The following is a 14,347-nucleotide window of genomic DNA, read 5'->3' as shown; positions in this document are numbered from 1 at the left end:
CTAGAGCCAGGATAAGAAAAATAAATAAATCACGATATTAAAGCCACGTGACTAGATTAAAGTCTTACAACAGAAAGTCAGAATATTACGAGAATAAAGTTTCAATAAATAATACAGGAATATAATAGAAACATTATGAGAAAAGTCATAATTATCACCTGTTTATCCATTTTGTTTAAAAAAACACTCAGTTTTCACAGCTTCTGCTGTCTGTTGCATAAAAACAGGCCAGGCTGTGGTGTTCGGTTTCATCTGAGCTAATATTTACTTCATTTAAGACGCGCGCAGCGAGCAGATAGATGCAGCGCTCTGGATCCGGTTCACTCCTGCTGGGAGCTCTCTGCTGCAGGAAGTGATGCAAACCATGATGTAAACAGGCTTTTATTGTCGTCTGCTAGAGATAACACGGAAAGAGGCCGAGCGTTAGCCGTAATGGGAGGCTGACAGACCTGATGACTTTTAACCACGGCGCGCTGGGAGTGCAGTTCCTCCTGAAACGGTTGCATAACCCCAGGGTGTCCAGTCAGTCACAAACTGGTGTGTTTAATGGTGAAAACATTTAAAACAATAACGCATGCATGACTGATTCACCTGCCTGTCGTATGAGTCAGGTGTTGAAATGTTCACAGCTGCAAATCATTTCCGGTTTTATCAGGAAGAGGAACTATGTTTTTCACATTGTTCCTGCTTCGGTTTTATTTAGGTTTTATTCAGATATGAGAAACTTAAACGCAAAAATGAACCGATTATATTTTTCTGACTGGTTTCCCCCAATTTTATTTTTAATTTTTTTGTGCAGCTTGTTCTTTTGAAATGAAAGTTTTGCCTGTTTCTTGGGGCTTATGTCCCAAACCTTTATTAGATTTCTAATGAGCGAAAAGCTAGAGCAACTATTTTGCTACAATCAAAATGATTTATGTTTAATATATTTATCTTCAAGTCTCAAATGTTTCCCAAGTTCAGCACTGCATTTTTAAAGCTGCATTTTATTTTACAGTTTGTTTAGCTTCATCTAAACAAAATGTGACAAAGTGAAGATGTACGGAGTCTATATTTTTGCAACTGTTGTAATATTAACAATATTATTAACTATTATTACATCAGATTTATGTATGTATGCTTTTCAAGTTTCTTCTAAAAGACTCTTCACACTGAAATCAGTCATTTCCTTTCACGTAATTAGTTGTTAGTTTATTTATTTATTATTGGTCTCAAATCTTTCCTTTTAATAAGAGTTTAATACATTAGCATTGATGTGTTTATATACCATTAAAAACTTATAAAAAAACTTATTTCCCCACTATTTCTTCTACATATAAACCAATGAAACCCATTGTGTTTAAATGTGGTAATGTCTTAAAGTTTCTTTTATTATTCGTTTTTATTTATTTTTGATGTCAAAACATGTTTTGAAGAAACATAAAATAACTTTAAAACTCATATTTATATTTAAATATCTTTGAGAAGAAAGTGGAACTGAAGTTAAATTCTGTTTTCAAAAACTTTGAAAACCCTCATCTGAATTTGAATGGTTGTTTTATTAATATCACAAATTTATTCTGTTAATGACTGACTAAAAGTAAGAAGCAGTAAACTAACAAGACAAAGTCTGGCATTGACAGGACAATAAGGGAAGTTAATATAATAATTAATAATGAAAGTGTGGCTTTATATGGCAAGTTATGCATTTGGAGTTTGACAAAATGAATAAATTTTTTAATCTCTGTTGATTAAACGTGGATCATTTCACAAGCTCACCAATGGTGTTGGTTTTTGGAATTGATCTAAATAAACATGTAATTAAAGTTTATTTCAGCTCAATCCAGAGGCATAATTAAGGCTTTTTAAAGGGCATGATGAGAGCAGTAATGACGTAGACTTAGACCGACTTTATTATAATTTTGCATGCACAGGGTGTATACAGAACGAAATTTCGTTGCATACGGCTCAGAACAATGTTAAATGTGTGAGAGAGATCAGTTTCCACAAACATTAAGGCTCCTGTAAAGTTGTTCCTGCTGCTGGATTTGATTGTCCAGTCACACGTTTCACTAATGTTAGCGCCACAATATAATGATCCAGCTGCCTTGTCATTTACTAAGATTACGAATTACTTCCTACTAAATATTTAGCTCCAAACTAAATGATTTGCTTGTTACCTGTGTAGTTTGAAGCTACATATTTAGCTTGCTAACTAAATATTTAAGCTCAATCTTTAGTGTGCCAACTAAGTAATTGTTTGAAGCCAAAGCTTAATATTTAATTTGAAGCAAAATATGTATAGTCTACACTCCTCAGTAAGTAGCTTGCTAACTAAATGTTTAATTTGAAACTAATTAGCTTGCTAACTATTTAACTGTCTATTAATTTCAAACCAGATGTTCAGTTTGAAACTAAAAAGTTTGAAGCTAAATATTAACCTTGCTAACTAAAACTTTAGCTGTGTATCTAATTGTTTAACTGAATATTTAACTTGCTAATTAAATATTTATTTTGAGACTGACATTTGTAAATTAATGCTTAATATGGAGAAAGTCTAATTTTTAAGAATAAAGCTCTATTTTTTTCTCTTATGACAGGCTAAATAACTCAAATTATAGCTTCAGGTACTGGGGCGTGCTGTGGGGGCGTAGGGGTTAGCGCGACCCATATTTGGAGGCCTTGAGTCCTCGACGTGGCCGTCGCGGGTTCGACTCCTGGACCCGACGATATTTGCTGCATGTCTTCCCCCCTCTCCTTCCCCCCTCTCCTGTCAGCCTACTGTCATATAAGGGACACTAGAGCCCACAAAAGACCCCCTGGAGGGGTAAAAAAAAAAAAAAAATTATAGCTTCAGGTACTAAAACTCTATCCATTCTGGCACAGGCTTGGTGAAGTTAGCTAAATGTTTGTGGTTAAATTGTCTGGTATAATCTGTTTCCTCATGTCCCTCTTTCTTCTTCTGTTTTTGTTAGATGAGAGGATTTGCTCTCCTCCGTTCATGGTCCTCAACACGGAGTGCACCCCGGACGTTCTGGAGCAGATCAAGCTGCAGGGTCTCACATTCCCCTTCAGTGAGTCTCCATCCTTTATCCACGATTTTTATGAACTCCGTTGGAGATCCGTTTGAGTTCTGACCATCCGAATTTCCTCCACAGTTTGCAAAACTCGTGTGGCTCATGGCACCAACTCCCATGAGGTGAGAAGCTGTACTTCCTGTAGATACTGGAACACCTTGGGATTGACCATTAACTCTGTTCAAACACCAGAATGAGATGAACAGGAAACCAGCAGCATTGTTGCTCCACTTTAGGGATGCAAGTTATCGATTAATTAATCTAAAGATGACTGATCCTATCAATCGACTGATTACTTGATAAGTGGCCATTTTCCTAAAAACCTGACGTTTCTTCTGCATAAAAAGGGCTCACCATCGTTCTACATCATAAAGGGTTAATTTTTTTATATAATATACTGAATTTAAAAAACAAAAACATTTTGTGTATTAAATACTAACTAGATAATTAGAAAAAAAAAGTTTTTCTCACTTTATTAAATTTAAAAATAGTTATAAAGTATAACAAGACAGGAATGTCTTAGGTTACTGAACAGGAAAATAAAAAAATGAAAATAATCAGAGTACACAAAAATTGTATTCAAGTAAAAGTGAAAAGTACCCGTCCAAGAAATTACTCAAAAATAAAAAGTATTTGGTAAAAAAGTTTACTCAAGTATTGAGTAACTGATCAAATTATCAATCATCTGTTTAAAAGTTACATAACCTAATGGACCAAAATGACAATAGTTTATTAAACAGCAAAATCAGGCATAAGATTTTTTTCCAAATCAGTTTCATTCAATAAAAACTTATAAAACGTTGACAAAAACTGCAGGTGTGTGTCTGTTTCTGGTGAATTTTTGGTTAAAACATGTTTGTTTCTCATTCAGTGGATAGAAAATCCAGAAATATAACTCAAGTAACAGTAGAAATACTTCATAATAAAATTAATCAAGTAAAAGTAAAAAGTACAGTATTGAAAAAATATTCTAAAAAAAAAAAAAGTATTTTTTCCCAAAATAGTTATTCAGGTAAATGTAATTAGTTACTACCCAACTCTGAAACAATAAAACATGTGAAACTTTTAACTTCCCATGAAAAGACAGTTTGTCTGTTTTTGCTCTTGAATTAAAGTTTAAACTTCCATGAAATGCTAAAACTCAGGCCTCAAAATCAATCGTCCTTACTGGCGCCATGTTGTTTCTCATGTTACAATTTTCCTCTGCTTCTCGATCATCAGTGATTTTTGAATGAGAAATGCTATTAAGGTGAAACTAGTTACTGTCCAGCTCTGCTTTCTATAATATGAGGGGCTAATTTTTCATAAATAATTACACTTAAACATTATTTGTCATCTGTACTAAATACTGACAACTGTAGTTTTTCCACATTGTTAAACTTAAAATATAACAAAATAGGAACCCTTTAGGTTGAAGAATAAAAAATAAAACATGAGAACTGTAAAATATTTTAAACTCCCCGTGAATAGAGATGTTTGTACAGAAAGTCTGTTGTTGCTCCTGAAGGAAATTTAAAACTCGAAGTGCGTCATTAACTCGCGGCGGCTCTCAGAATCAACGGTGCTCCGTTTCCTATATACATATTTATATTTATTGTCGTTTTCTTATCTTCTTGCTTTATTTTATGCTCCCCCTGGTAAATTATTGTTATTATCTTCCTGAGATTTGTTCACAGTACATTTGTATTGTTGTTTATTACAATAAATAAAGTTTAAGAAAAAAAAAGAAAAAAAATCAACGGTGCTCCGTCATTTCCTCGTTTTTCTGTCACCACATCTTCGCCTTCGTAGCGCAGAAGTCATTTGTGATGAAAAGTTGACGTTTCTTCGTCACGCAGCGGTTTTAAAGGAAAACTTATTGAGCTTGTTGCGTGTTTAAATTTCAAAATAGAACCGCATGAAGTGCAGTTTGAATCCCAAACCGGACTCTGTTTCGACCGTTACGGGTTACTGTTCTGGCATGGCCGCCATCTTTGTTTCTGTTCAACTGTTTGGCTCCGCTTAAGGATGACCAGCGGCGCCCTCTGCTGGATGGCGGCCAAACTACAACACCAAAAGAAGGTCTAACTGAGGCTATTAGTTAATACATTGGAACTAATTTTAATCTAATAAACCATTAAAACGGCGAACAGCACTGATGTGGGTTCAGGTTTAACATTTTTCCTCTCCTCAGATGGCCATTATCTTCAGCGAAGAGGACCTGAAGGACGTGAAGCCTCCGTGTGTGATCCAGAGCTTCATCAACCACAACGCGGTGCTGTACAAGGTGTTTGTGGTGGGGGACTCCTACACCGTGGTGGAGAGGCCCTCCCTGAAGAACTTCCCTGCTGGGCCTGCAGGTGAGCAGCGGCTGAGGAGTCCAGAGGCGGCGCACATCCACACCGGTCCGTCGGTACAATCTGCTCTGCTTGTTCAGATCACCCAATAAAAGAGCTCATAAAGCGGCTCTGAATGTCCCTGTGATTGCAGCTGTTGGCCTTTTAAGGGCTGCAGCAGACTTTAGCCCTGCTCAGAGTAAACACGGCTTTTCCTCAGCAGCAGGACGGAGCCTCAGCGGCAGGGCTGTCCCCCGGACGGATGGCTCCCGTATTTGCATGTTGCACGGTAGAGGCCCTCATGCAAAGCGTTTTCACCTGCAGTGTAGTAAGCTGCTTTGTTTGTCGTTGCACACAGACGGTTACGTTCAGCAGGGAAATTTAGTCTGAAGCAGGATCCTCACTGGGATTGGACCAGTTAGATACTGGGGGCCATCTGGGCCCTCAGGATGATTTTAAATAGCAGTAATTTGGTTCAACAGAACAAATAGTTTTCTTAAATACTCTGAAAGTTGGCCAAAACAATTAATCAGATTGTTAATTGAAGTATACAGTTAACGATTAATCGAGTATACAGACTCGAAAAAAAATTGATTTGGTGATAAAACAACAACCTCACAGCAACAATTAATACAAAACTGTACTAAATAAATATACATTTTGCATTTACGATAAAGACGCATTTGTCTGTAAATTTATTTCACCCAAAACTCCTCAAACAGCAGAGATTCAGCTTCACCCGGTTCAAATTCACTAAAGGAATGTCATGTTGTTGCATTTTAGGCAATAAAATGTTTATTTTCTTATTTAAAAAATGAATTGATTTATTAATTTGAATCTTAATGAATTTTTAATATTGTATAAAAAAAGTCTTAAGTGGTTAAATGATAAATCTTCAGAATGTTTGTAATCTGATTAATCGATTAATCGTCACAATAATCAATAGAATAATCGATTACTAAAATCATCTGTAGTCACAGCTATAATAACAGGTTTTTGTCTCTTAATAACCACAGAGGAGAGAAACAGAGAAAACTCAAAAAACACGAAATTAGACACCAACAAACCAGAGCTGCAGCTAACGGTTACTCCGCTGATTATTCTGACGATTAATCAGATAAAATAATTGGTATATTTTAAAGATTTTTCATTGAACTACTTAAGCATTTTTATACAATATTAGAAATACATTGAAAGATGCAAATAAACAAATAATTCAATTACATTTATTTATTTTTGCCTGAAAGACAGGAACAGGTGTTCTTTTAGTAAATCTGACCCAGGAGAAATTAAAACTGTGACACCTGAGGAGTTTTTGGTAAAACATTTATAGACAAATATGTTTGGGTTTTGTTCTTTTTATACCTTAAATGCAAAATGTTCATATATTTTGTACAGTTTTGGCTTCATTATTGAATTATCTGAATGTTGTTTTTTTCAGCAAATGGCTTTTTCTGAGTCTATATTCCAGTTAACAATTAATCAATTACTAAATTAGTTGATGATTATTTCATTTATCGATTAATCAATTCAGCCCCACCACAAATATTAAACTTTATTTTATTAAACATTTTCTTATTTGTTTTATTATTTAGCAGGTAAATTTCTTTTTTTTTCATATTTAAATTTGTTGTTTTGTGATCCATGACTTTCGTCTACTTGACATTTTTGGTTTGTGTTGTAAAACGTTTTGATCATTATGAATTTAGATTTTTTCCTCTTCATCTTCAGAAAAATAGAAATAATGCATAAAAACAGACGGAAAGTGAAGGTTTAAAATGCAGTTTCATCCTTTCATCACAGTTCCTCCTGCATGAAGAATCTTCTACATTTCAACACCTGGAAAAACTTTTAAACTTAAAAAACTTAAAAAGTTCACTTTGCAGATTCTTCTTTAAAGTGCAGTTTGTGAATTTTGTTAACGTATTGAAGAACCACAGTGTAACATAAATGTCATGTTTGTGTTTCTTTCAAATTTTACTTTCTGAATCAACATTTGACGTGTCAAATCAAACACAAAGCAGCTAAATCTAACCAATCAGTATTTTAAAGCGACTCGCTTTGGGTTCCAGTGTGACTCGTTGTAACTGCTGACCTCTGCTGCCACCTGCAGGCCGGGATGTGAAACTCATCTTTTGTTTTTCTTTGTTTCTTCTTCTACATCTTTCAGAAAGAAAAGCCATTTTCTTCAACAGCCACAACGTCTCCAAACCCGAGTCGTCTTCAGACCTGACCTCGGTGGGTCTCTGTGTTTCTTTATTCAGGGTTCGTACGGGTGCTGGAAAATCCTTGAAAATCCTTGAATTTCAATTGGGTGTTTCCAAGGTTTGGAAAGTGCTTCATATTCAAACTACACAGTTTTATAATAAAAATGCAATCTAACGTTTTATTAAAAACCTAAATTCAGAAAACATTACTTGAGTTGAAACCAAATATTTTCAAAAAGACGCATTTCATTTTTTTTTCGTTAGTCTGAAGTTAAATCCGATTTTTTTATTTATTTATTTTTTTCCGTTTTAGGTCAGTTGTTATTACCCAAATTATTTCTATTTGCTAAATGACAGAAAACTTAGCAAGAATTATTTTTAGAGGTTTTTTGTAACTTTCTTTTTATATTGTTTTTAAGCATTTAATTTGAGCAGAAAGGTCATTTAACATGATTTATTTGGATTCTTTCAGTATTTATTATTAGTATTTATACTAATAATAAATACTGAATACTAATAAATACTAATTAGTATTTATTATTTCTAATGGCTCAATGACTTATTAATCATTTTATATTTTAAACAAAGTTGGGATTTTTTTTTAAAGTCGAAAATCTTGCCATATTTTAGTTTACAGTAACAAATTATATATATATATATATATTTTGTTTTGTTTTGTTTTTTTTTGTTTTTTTGCTTATATTATTTTTTATCTCCAAATGCAGGGCTGGAAAAGTTTGAAACCCTGCCTTGAAAAATGCTTGAAAAGTGCTTGAATTTTCCTGGAATCACCAAAGTCATTTTTATTTGCTAAATGACATAAAACTTGGCAGGAAATTTACTTTATTTTATTTTTTAATATTTGTAACATATCAATAACTTAATGATTTGTGTAATAGAAATAAAGGTTGGCTTATGTTATATACATTTAATAAACTCATTTAAATTTGGGTTTGGTTTTTTAGTTAGTGTTTTGTTCTCGGACCAGTCAAGCGTGTAAGAGAGACATTTCAAAACATTACATTTTGCTTTTATTTTAGTTTACCATCACAAGAAATAATAACAGTAATAAACAGTATCATATAATAATGCATTGAAAGATCTTGGATCCTTGAATTTCACTGTTGGAAGAGCGTAATATTTGTTTTTTTTAACTCTCCTCCCGTCGGCCTCAGAGGGAGAACGTGGAGGGCGTGTCCCAGCCGCCCTGCGATGATGTCATCAGGGAGCTGTCCAGGTCGCTGCGGCAGGCGCTGGGCGTGTCCCTGTTCGGCATCGACGTCATCATCAACAACCAGACGGGTCAGCACGCGGTCATCGACATCAACGCGTTTCCCGGTACGTGCGGCTTCGCTCTGAATCATCTCTGTTTGGTCGTTGGCTCAGGAACTGGAGCGGCGTTTCGCTCTGGTGTTCGTCGCAGCCGTTTAAAAATGACGACTTCCTGTCGCTGCTGTGGCGCTGAGCAGTTTCAGATCAGAGTGGCCTAAGCGCTAGTTTACCCTGTAGCCAATTAACATGGGGTGTTCATGTTCCAGAAGCTCATGTTTAGCTGAAGAATTGTTTATTCTATCAATTATTTTGATGATTAATCGATTAATCAGATAAAAGAAAGGCAGATTTTTTATATAATCACTGAAGAACCACATCTACTCATTGACTTACACTCTAAAGTACATTTTGGTGAAGCCAAATCTGCTTTTAATTGATTTATTAGAACCAGGGCTGGAACGATTAATTGGATTAATCGTGATTAATCCAATTAATCAATTATTGGAATAACCCAAATCTGATTTGGATGCAGCAAACTTGAATTTTCAGTTGAAGTTTCTGGATAGTTTTACTTATTATAAAAGCTTAGTTATGAAAAGACAAATAGTTTGTATCATACTTTGTATTTACCATAGTAAGAAAATTATGTCAGTAATAGGGCTGAAACAATTAATCGTGATTAATTGATTATTGGGATTATCGTCTCATTTAGCAATCAATAAATTGATAACCGGATTATGCAAAAAAAGGACATTTTCAGAAAGAACAACACAGTCAGCAGTAATTAAGCCGAAATTGTACAAATATATACATTTTACATTTAAGAAAAAAAGGACTGTTCTCTGTTTATGAATACGTTTTACTCAATACTTCTCGGGTGCAACAGCTTCACTCAGTTCAAAGTCTGTAAAAAATATCTTAAACACCTATTGTTATCCAGTTACTAATCAATTAACCCAAAAATAATCAACTGAGCTTTTCACAAGTTGATAGAAGTACTTTATATTTGTGGATGTGTCTTTTGTTACAAATAATCAAGCATCCTCTAAAGGAATGTTATATTATTGCATTTTAGGCAACAATGTTTATTTTCTCATTCAAAAAAGTTATTAAATTGTTTGTTTGCATCTTTTAACGTATTTCTAATACGGTATAAAATAGATTTAAATGAAAAATCTGCAGAATGTGCCAGTTGTCTTATCCGATTAATCATCAGAATTATCAGTTAATCATCATTATAATTGATTAATCGTCAGAAACAATCAATTAATTGATAACTAAAATTATTAACCCAATGAATATGATTACTATTGTCTTGTTTTTGCTGTTTTTTGGTAAAATGAGCACCGTCTCGTCGTTTCCTGAGCGTTTCTCTGCTTCCAGGTTATGAAGGCGTTCCGGAGTTCTTCAACGACCTGCTGAGCCACATCAGCGGCGTCCTGCAGAGCCACAACCCGGACTTCGTTCCTGCCGGAGATCAGCCCAAAGGCCTGACGGTGAGCGGCGGCGCCGGTGGCGCCGGCCCCCAGGCTCCGTGCGGCTGCAGCAGCGTGCGCGGGAAGGAGCTGCAGAGACTGGGCTGCAACTCGGCCGTGTCGCCCAACTTCCAGCAGCACTGCGTCTCCACGATAGCTACGAAGGCCTCCTCCCAGTGACTGAGCCCGGCCCGACCCGGCCCGCTTGATTCCTCAGCAAATCACAGTGGTGACAGTAATAATAATAATAATGAAGATGAATAATAATCAGAGTAATTATGATGTTAATAATGTATCTAATCAAAAATAGGCCTTTTCCTCTGTGGTTACTGAAACTGTTGGTGATTGGGTGTAAGCTTCTTTCCTCTCTGCCTTTTTGTACATTTGGTTCTGTCCGATGAGACTGTATCAGTACTGTAATGTGAACCTTTGGGAACCGAACGGCTGAGTTCAGTTTCGCTGTAAAGAAAGAGTCCAGGCGAGGTAGCTAACGGCGGCTAACGGCCCGATCCCGCCAAACGCTTAGACTGAAGCACATCCGTAATGCGACGGGCCGCGGTCCTGCGGGCCGCTGTCGGGTCAGAAGAAGGGAGTTCTTCTCGAAGTGCCATGAAGTTAGTTTGAGAGAGAAGAGTTGAACATCCGTGATCACGTGACCAAGTTTGGTGGCGTTTCTGCAGCTGTTTGGCTCCAGATGTTGATTCTCTGCGACCACATTCCCCGTTCTGCATGTCTGCAAAGAAATTCCAGGATTGATTTCCGATATTCCAGTGGATCGTCTCCTTAAACGAGCGTGTCACTTTAAAACAATAAACTAAAAGATTCGAGATTTTCAAAGTGTGAGACGCCTGAGCTCCTCAGAAAAAAAATCCACAAACATTTAGCCAACTTCATAAAGCTAGAGACAAATGGGTAAATATTTAGAACCTAAATCAGTTTCATTTCTGGTGATTATTTAAAGCTTGGATTTTCATGGTTTGGATGTTAAGATGCCCCACTATGGGGCAATAATTGAGTCATTTAGCAGAGCAAAAAAATGTAAATCATATTTTCTTTGTATTACTCATTTATTTATAAATGTCAGTTTCAAACGAAATATTAAGTTAGCTGCTAAATATTTAGCTTCAATTAAATGTTTACTTAGCCAGCTTAATGTTTACCTTAAAGCAAATATTTATTTTGCAAATTAGATATTTAGCTTCAATCTAGATATTTAGCTAGGAAGCTGAATATTTAACTTCAAACTAAATATTTAGCTTTCATCTAAATGTTTAGTTAGCAAGCAAAATATTGAGTTTGAAACAAAATGTTTTGTTAGCGAATCATATTTAGTGTGAACCGAAATATTTGATTCAAACTAAATATTTAGATTGAACCAAATCTGGATATTTAGTTAAATCTAAACTAAATATTTAGATTGAAACTAAATATGTAGTTTGAAGCAAAATATTTAGTATTAAGCAAAATATTTAGTTAACAAGCGAAATATTTAGTTTCAATCTAAGTGTTCAGTTAGCAAACTGAATACTTAATCTAAAGCTGCATATCAAGTTTGAAACTAAATGTTTAGTTAGCAAGCTAAACATTTAGCTAAACACAAATATTTAGGCATTTGCCTTCAAACTAAATATTTGATTTTGTTTCACATATTTAGCTAAATATTTAGCTTTTCATATAAAGCTAAATATGTGAAACAAAATGTTTTGTAGGAGAATCTAAATATTTAACTTCAAACTAAATACTAAATTTGAAGCTAGATATTTAGCTTCAGTCTAAATATTTTGAGTGAAGCTAAATATTTAGCACAGCCAAAGGTATTTTGGTATTTTAGCAGGTAAACCACCTCCAGTAACTTTAACAGATTTTCAGAAACAACATTGATGAAATGGATTACAGTTTTCTATTTGCTCTCACACTTTGAAAACTTCTGGTCTGGATGATTTAAGGAAGAATCTGTTTTCCTGTCACTCATCCTCTCCTGCAGAACTCCTGTCTGTCGCTTCGCTGAGCTCGGTTCTGACCCGGTTCCTCTTCCAGCTGCTGTATCCGTGTGAAGGGAGGAGGTCCAGCTCTTGTTCCCAGTGTTCACTGTGATTTCTTTTTTTTTTTTTTTTTTTAACTCTGGTTTGTTTATACTTTTGTCTTGACATCTAATGAGAGTAACTTTATTTTATTGAGATTTTATGGGAAAATGTTTTATATAAATAAACTGAGAGCAGTGATGTTTTTGAGCATATTTTACAGTAAAATGGCTCGCATGTTGATCAAATCAAACCAGAACCGCGGTTCAGTCTGTAAATGATTGCACTCCTCTGAGCCTGAATCCTGGAGATCATTCCTCCCATTTTCTTTTCCATTTAATTGTCTCTGCAGCTTCCTCATCAGCATCTCTCTGGGCCAGAACCTTTAAATCTATACTGGTGATCCGAACTACAGCGTTGTCAGGAGAATCTAATGCTTCCCTGTACTTCCTGTTCTTCACGGTGAAAATAATCTGCAGCCCAGACTGTTTCCTGCTCCCAGCTTCACCTCAATGTTTACTTCTTGGGTGTCTTGTATAATGTTTATATGCGCCGAGGCTTAATTCCATATAGTATGTTTTGTAAGAGTTCTGTAATTAAGATCCAGAATTTTGACCTTTTTTTAATTAAAGGGCCAGTACAACAGGCAAAAATAAACATGTGAAACCTCTGTTGTCTTAATATGGTGACCTGATTTTGTTAAATCATTCAGGTGTTTAATAAGGAAGGTTAGTTACAAGTGAAATCAGAAGTTATTTTTGTAACTGAAGTTAAATAAGACCAAGTGTCTCTTGTTTTAGAATAACAATTCAGTTTGGTAAATGTCAAATTTTACAAGGCCCTTGTAGAAAGAAGAAATTAAATTTCTGCCAGAATTAAATTTTTTCTGAAAAACAAAAGTGGAAATTTCAGATGGTTTATAAATAAATAAAAATCATTTCTGAGGTTACCGTATTTTTCGGACTATAAGCCGCTACTTTCTTCCCACGCTTTGAACCATGCGGCTTATTACCCTGTGCGGCTTTTCTGTGGATTTTTCTGCAACCACCAGGGGGCTCTTTAGCAGGAAGGGAATCATTGGAAGTCAAAATTGGTCAATCAAAGAAGAAAGTGCTGATTTTCATTTAGAACAAGGGAGAAAAGTTTTCAAACCCAAACCCGCTCATCAGGGAAACAGAAGAAGTTCATATGATGCAGCTTTTAAGATGAAGGTTATCGATCTGGCAGTACTGCACGTAAGCTCAGCGTGAACAAATCCATGGTTCGGCGTTGGAGACGTAGGTCCTTGTGACAAACCCAGCGGTGGAGATACCAGCGGCCTATAGCCCAGTGTCGCTTGTAAATGTAAGTTTCCAGTTTTTTAAAAGCAAACTTTGTGGTTGCGGCTTATAGTACGGTCCGCTCTATAGTCCGGAAAATACTGTAATCTCAAAATTTCAGGGCTTTGTTCTAGCAAATCTTTGACTTTGAACAATAAAAATTCTAGAAAGGTTCATTAAATCCGAAAACATTCTTGGAAAATTTTTAACTTTTTGAATGCAGGAATTTTCTATTTTTTCTAGAACATTTCTGACAGAAAATTTGTGGTCAATCTCAAAAAAAGATTTTTTTTTCCTAGCCACGTGTTGACTCTCTGAGCTCAGAAATGTCCTTGTACGTTTTAGAAAATTTAGACAATTTCAAAATTTTACTGTTTTGTAGCCATTTTTTTACTTGACTTTAGACAAAAAAACAGTCAAGTGAAAAAAAGACCAAAAAAATTCCAAGCTTTTTTGCCAAGACATTTTCAACTTTTCAAACTCAGAAATTTCCAGTTTTTTCTAAAAACATTTCTGAAATGTTTAAGTTCATACAGTGAGATAAAGAAGTCTCTAACGTATCTTTTCATTCAGTATATGTACATTTCTGGTTTCAAGTGTAGTTTCACTTTTACATTTAATAGCAAATATATTGTAATTATAATAAATTGTGAAGAGAAAACCAATCAGATCTCTAGTTCTC

At 35.1% G+C, this 14,347-nt stretch overlaps 1 protein-coding gene across 2 annotated transcripts in view; it reads left to right on the top strand.

The window, feature by feature from the left end:
- Positions 1-11,955, top strand: part of itpk1 (inositol-tetrakisphosphate 1-kinase) — a 39,311-nt gene extending 27,356 nt beyond the window's left edge. The window contains exons 6-11 of one of the 2 annotated variants that reach the window (XM_023353079.1): positions 2,955-3,053; positions 3,138-3,178; positions 5,230-5,440; positions 7,542-7,609; positions 8,754-8,916; positions 10,234-11,955. In XM_023353079.1, the coding sequence (XP_023208847.1) occupies positions 2,955-3,053; positions 3,138-3,178; positions 5,230-5,440; positions 7,542-7,609; positions 8,754-8,916; positions 10,234-10,505 (854 nt within the window). In that variant the 3' untranslated portion in view covers positions 10,506-11,955. The remainder of the gene's footprint in view (positions 1-2,954; positions 3,054-3,137; positions 3,179-5,229; positions 5,441-7,541; positions 7,610-8,753; positions 8,917-10,233) is intronic. The other variant, XM_005801108.2, reaches the window with a different exon arrangement.
- The last annotated feature ends 2,392 nt before the right edge of the window (positions 11,956-14,347 follow it).

The sequence above is a fragment of the Xiphophorus maculatus genome, chromosome 19 (assembly GCF_002775205.1).
Source record: "Xiphophorus maculatus strain JP 163 A chromosome 19, X_maculatus-5.0-male, whole genome shotgun sequence".
Lineage (NCBI taxonomy): Eukaryota > Metazoa > Chordata > Actinopteri > Cyprinodontiformes > Poeciliidae > Xiphophorus > Xiphophorus maculatus.
This window is presented reverse-complemented; position numbering and strand designations above follow the sequence as displayed.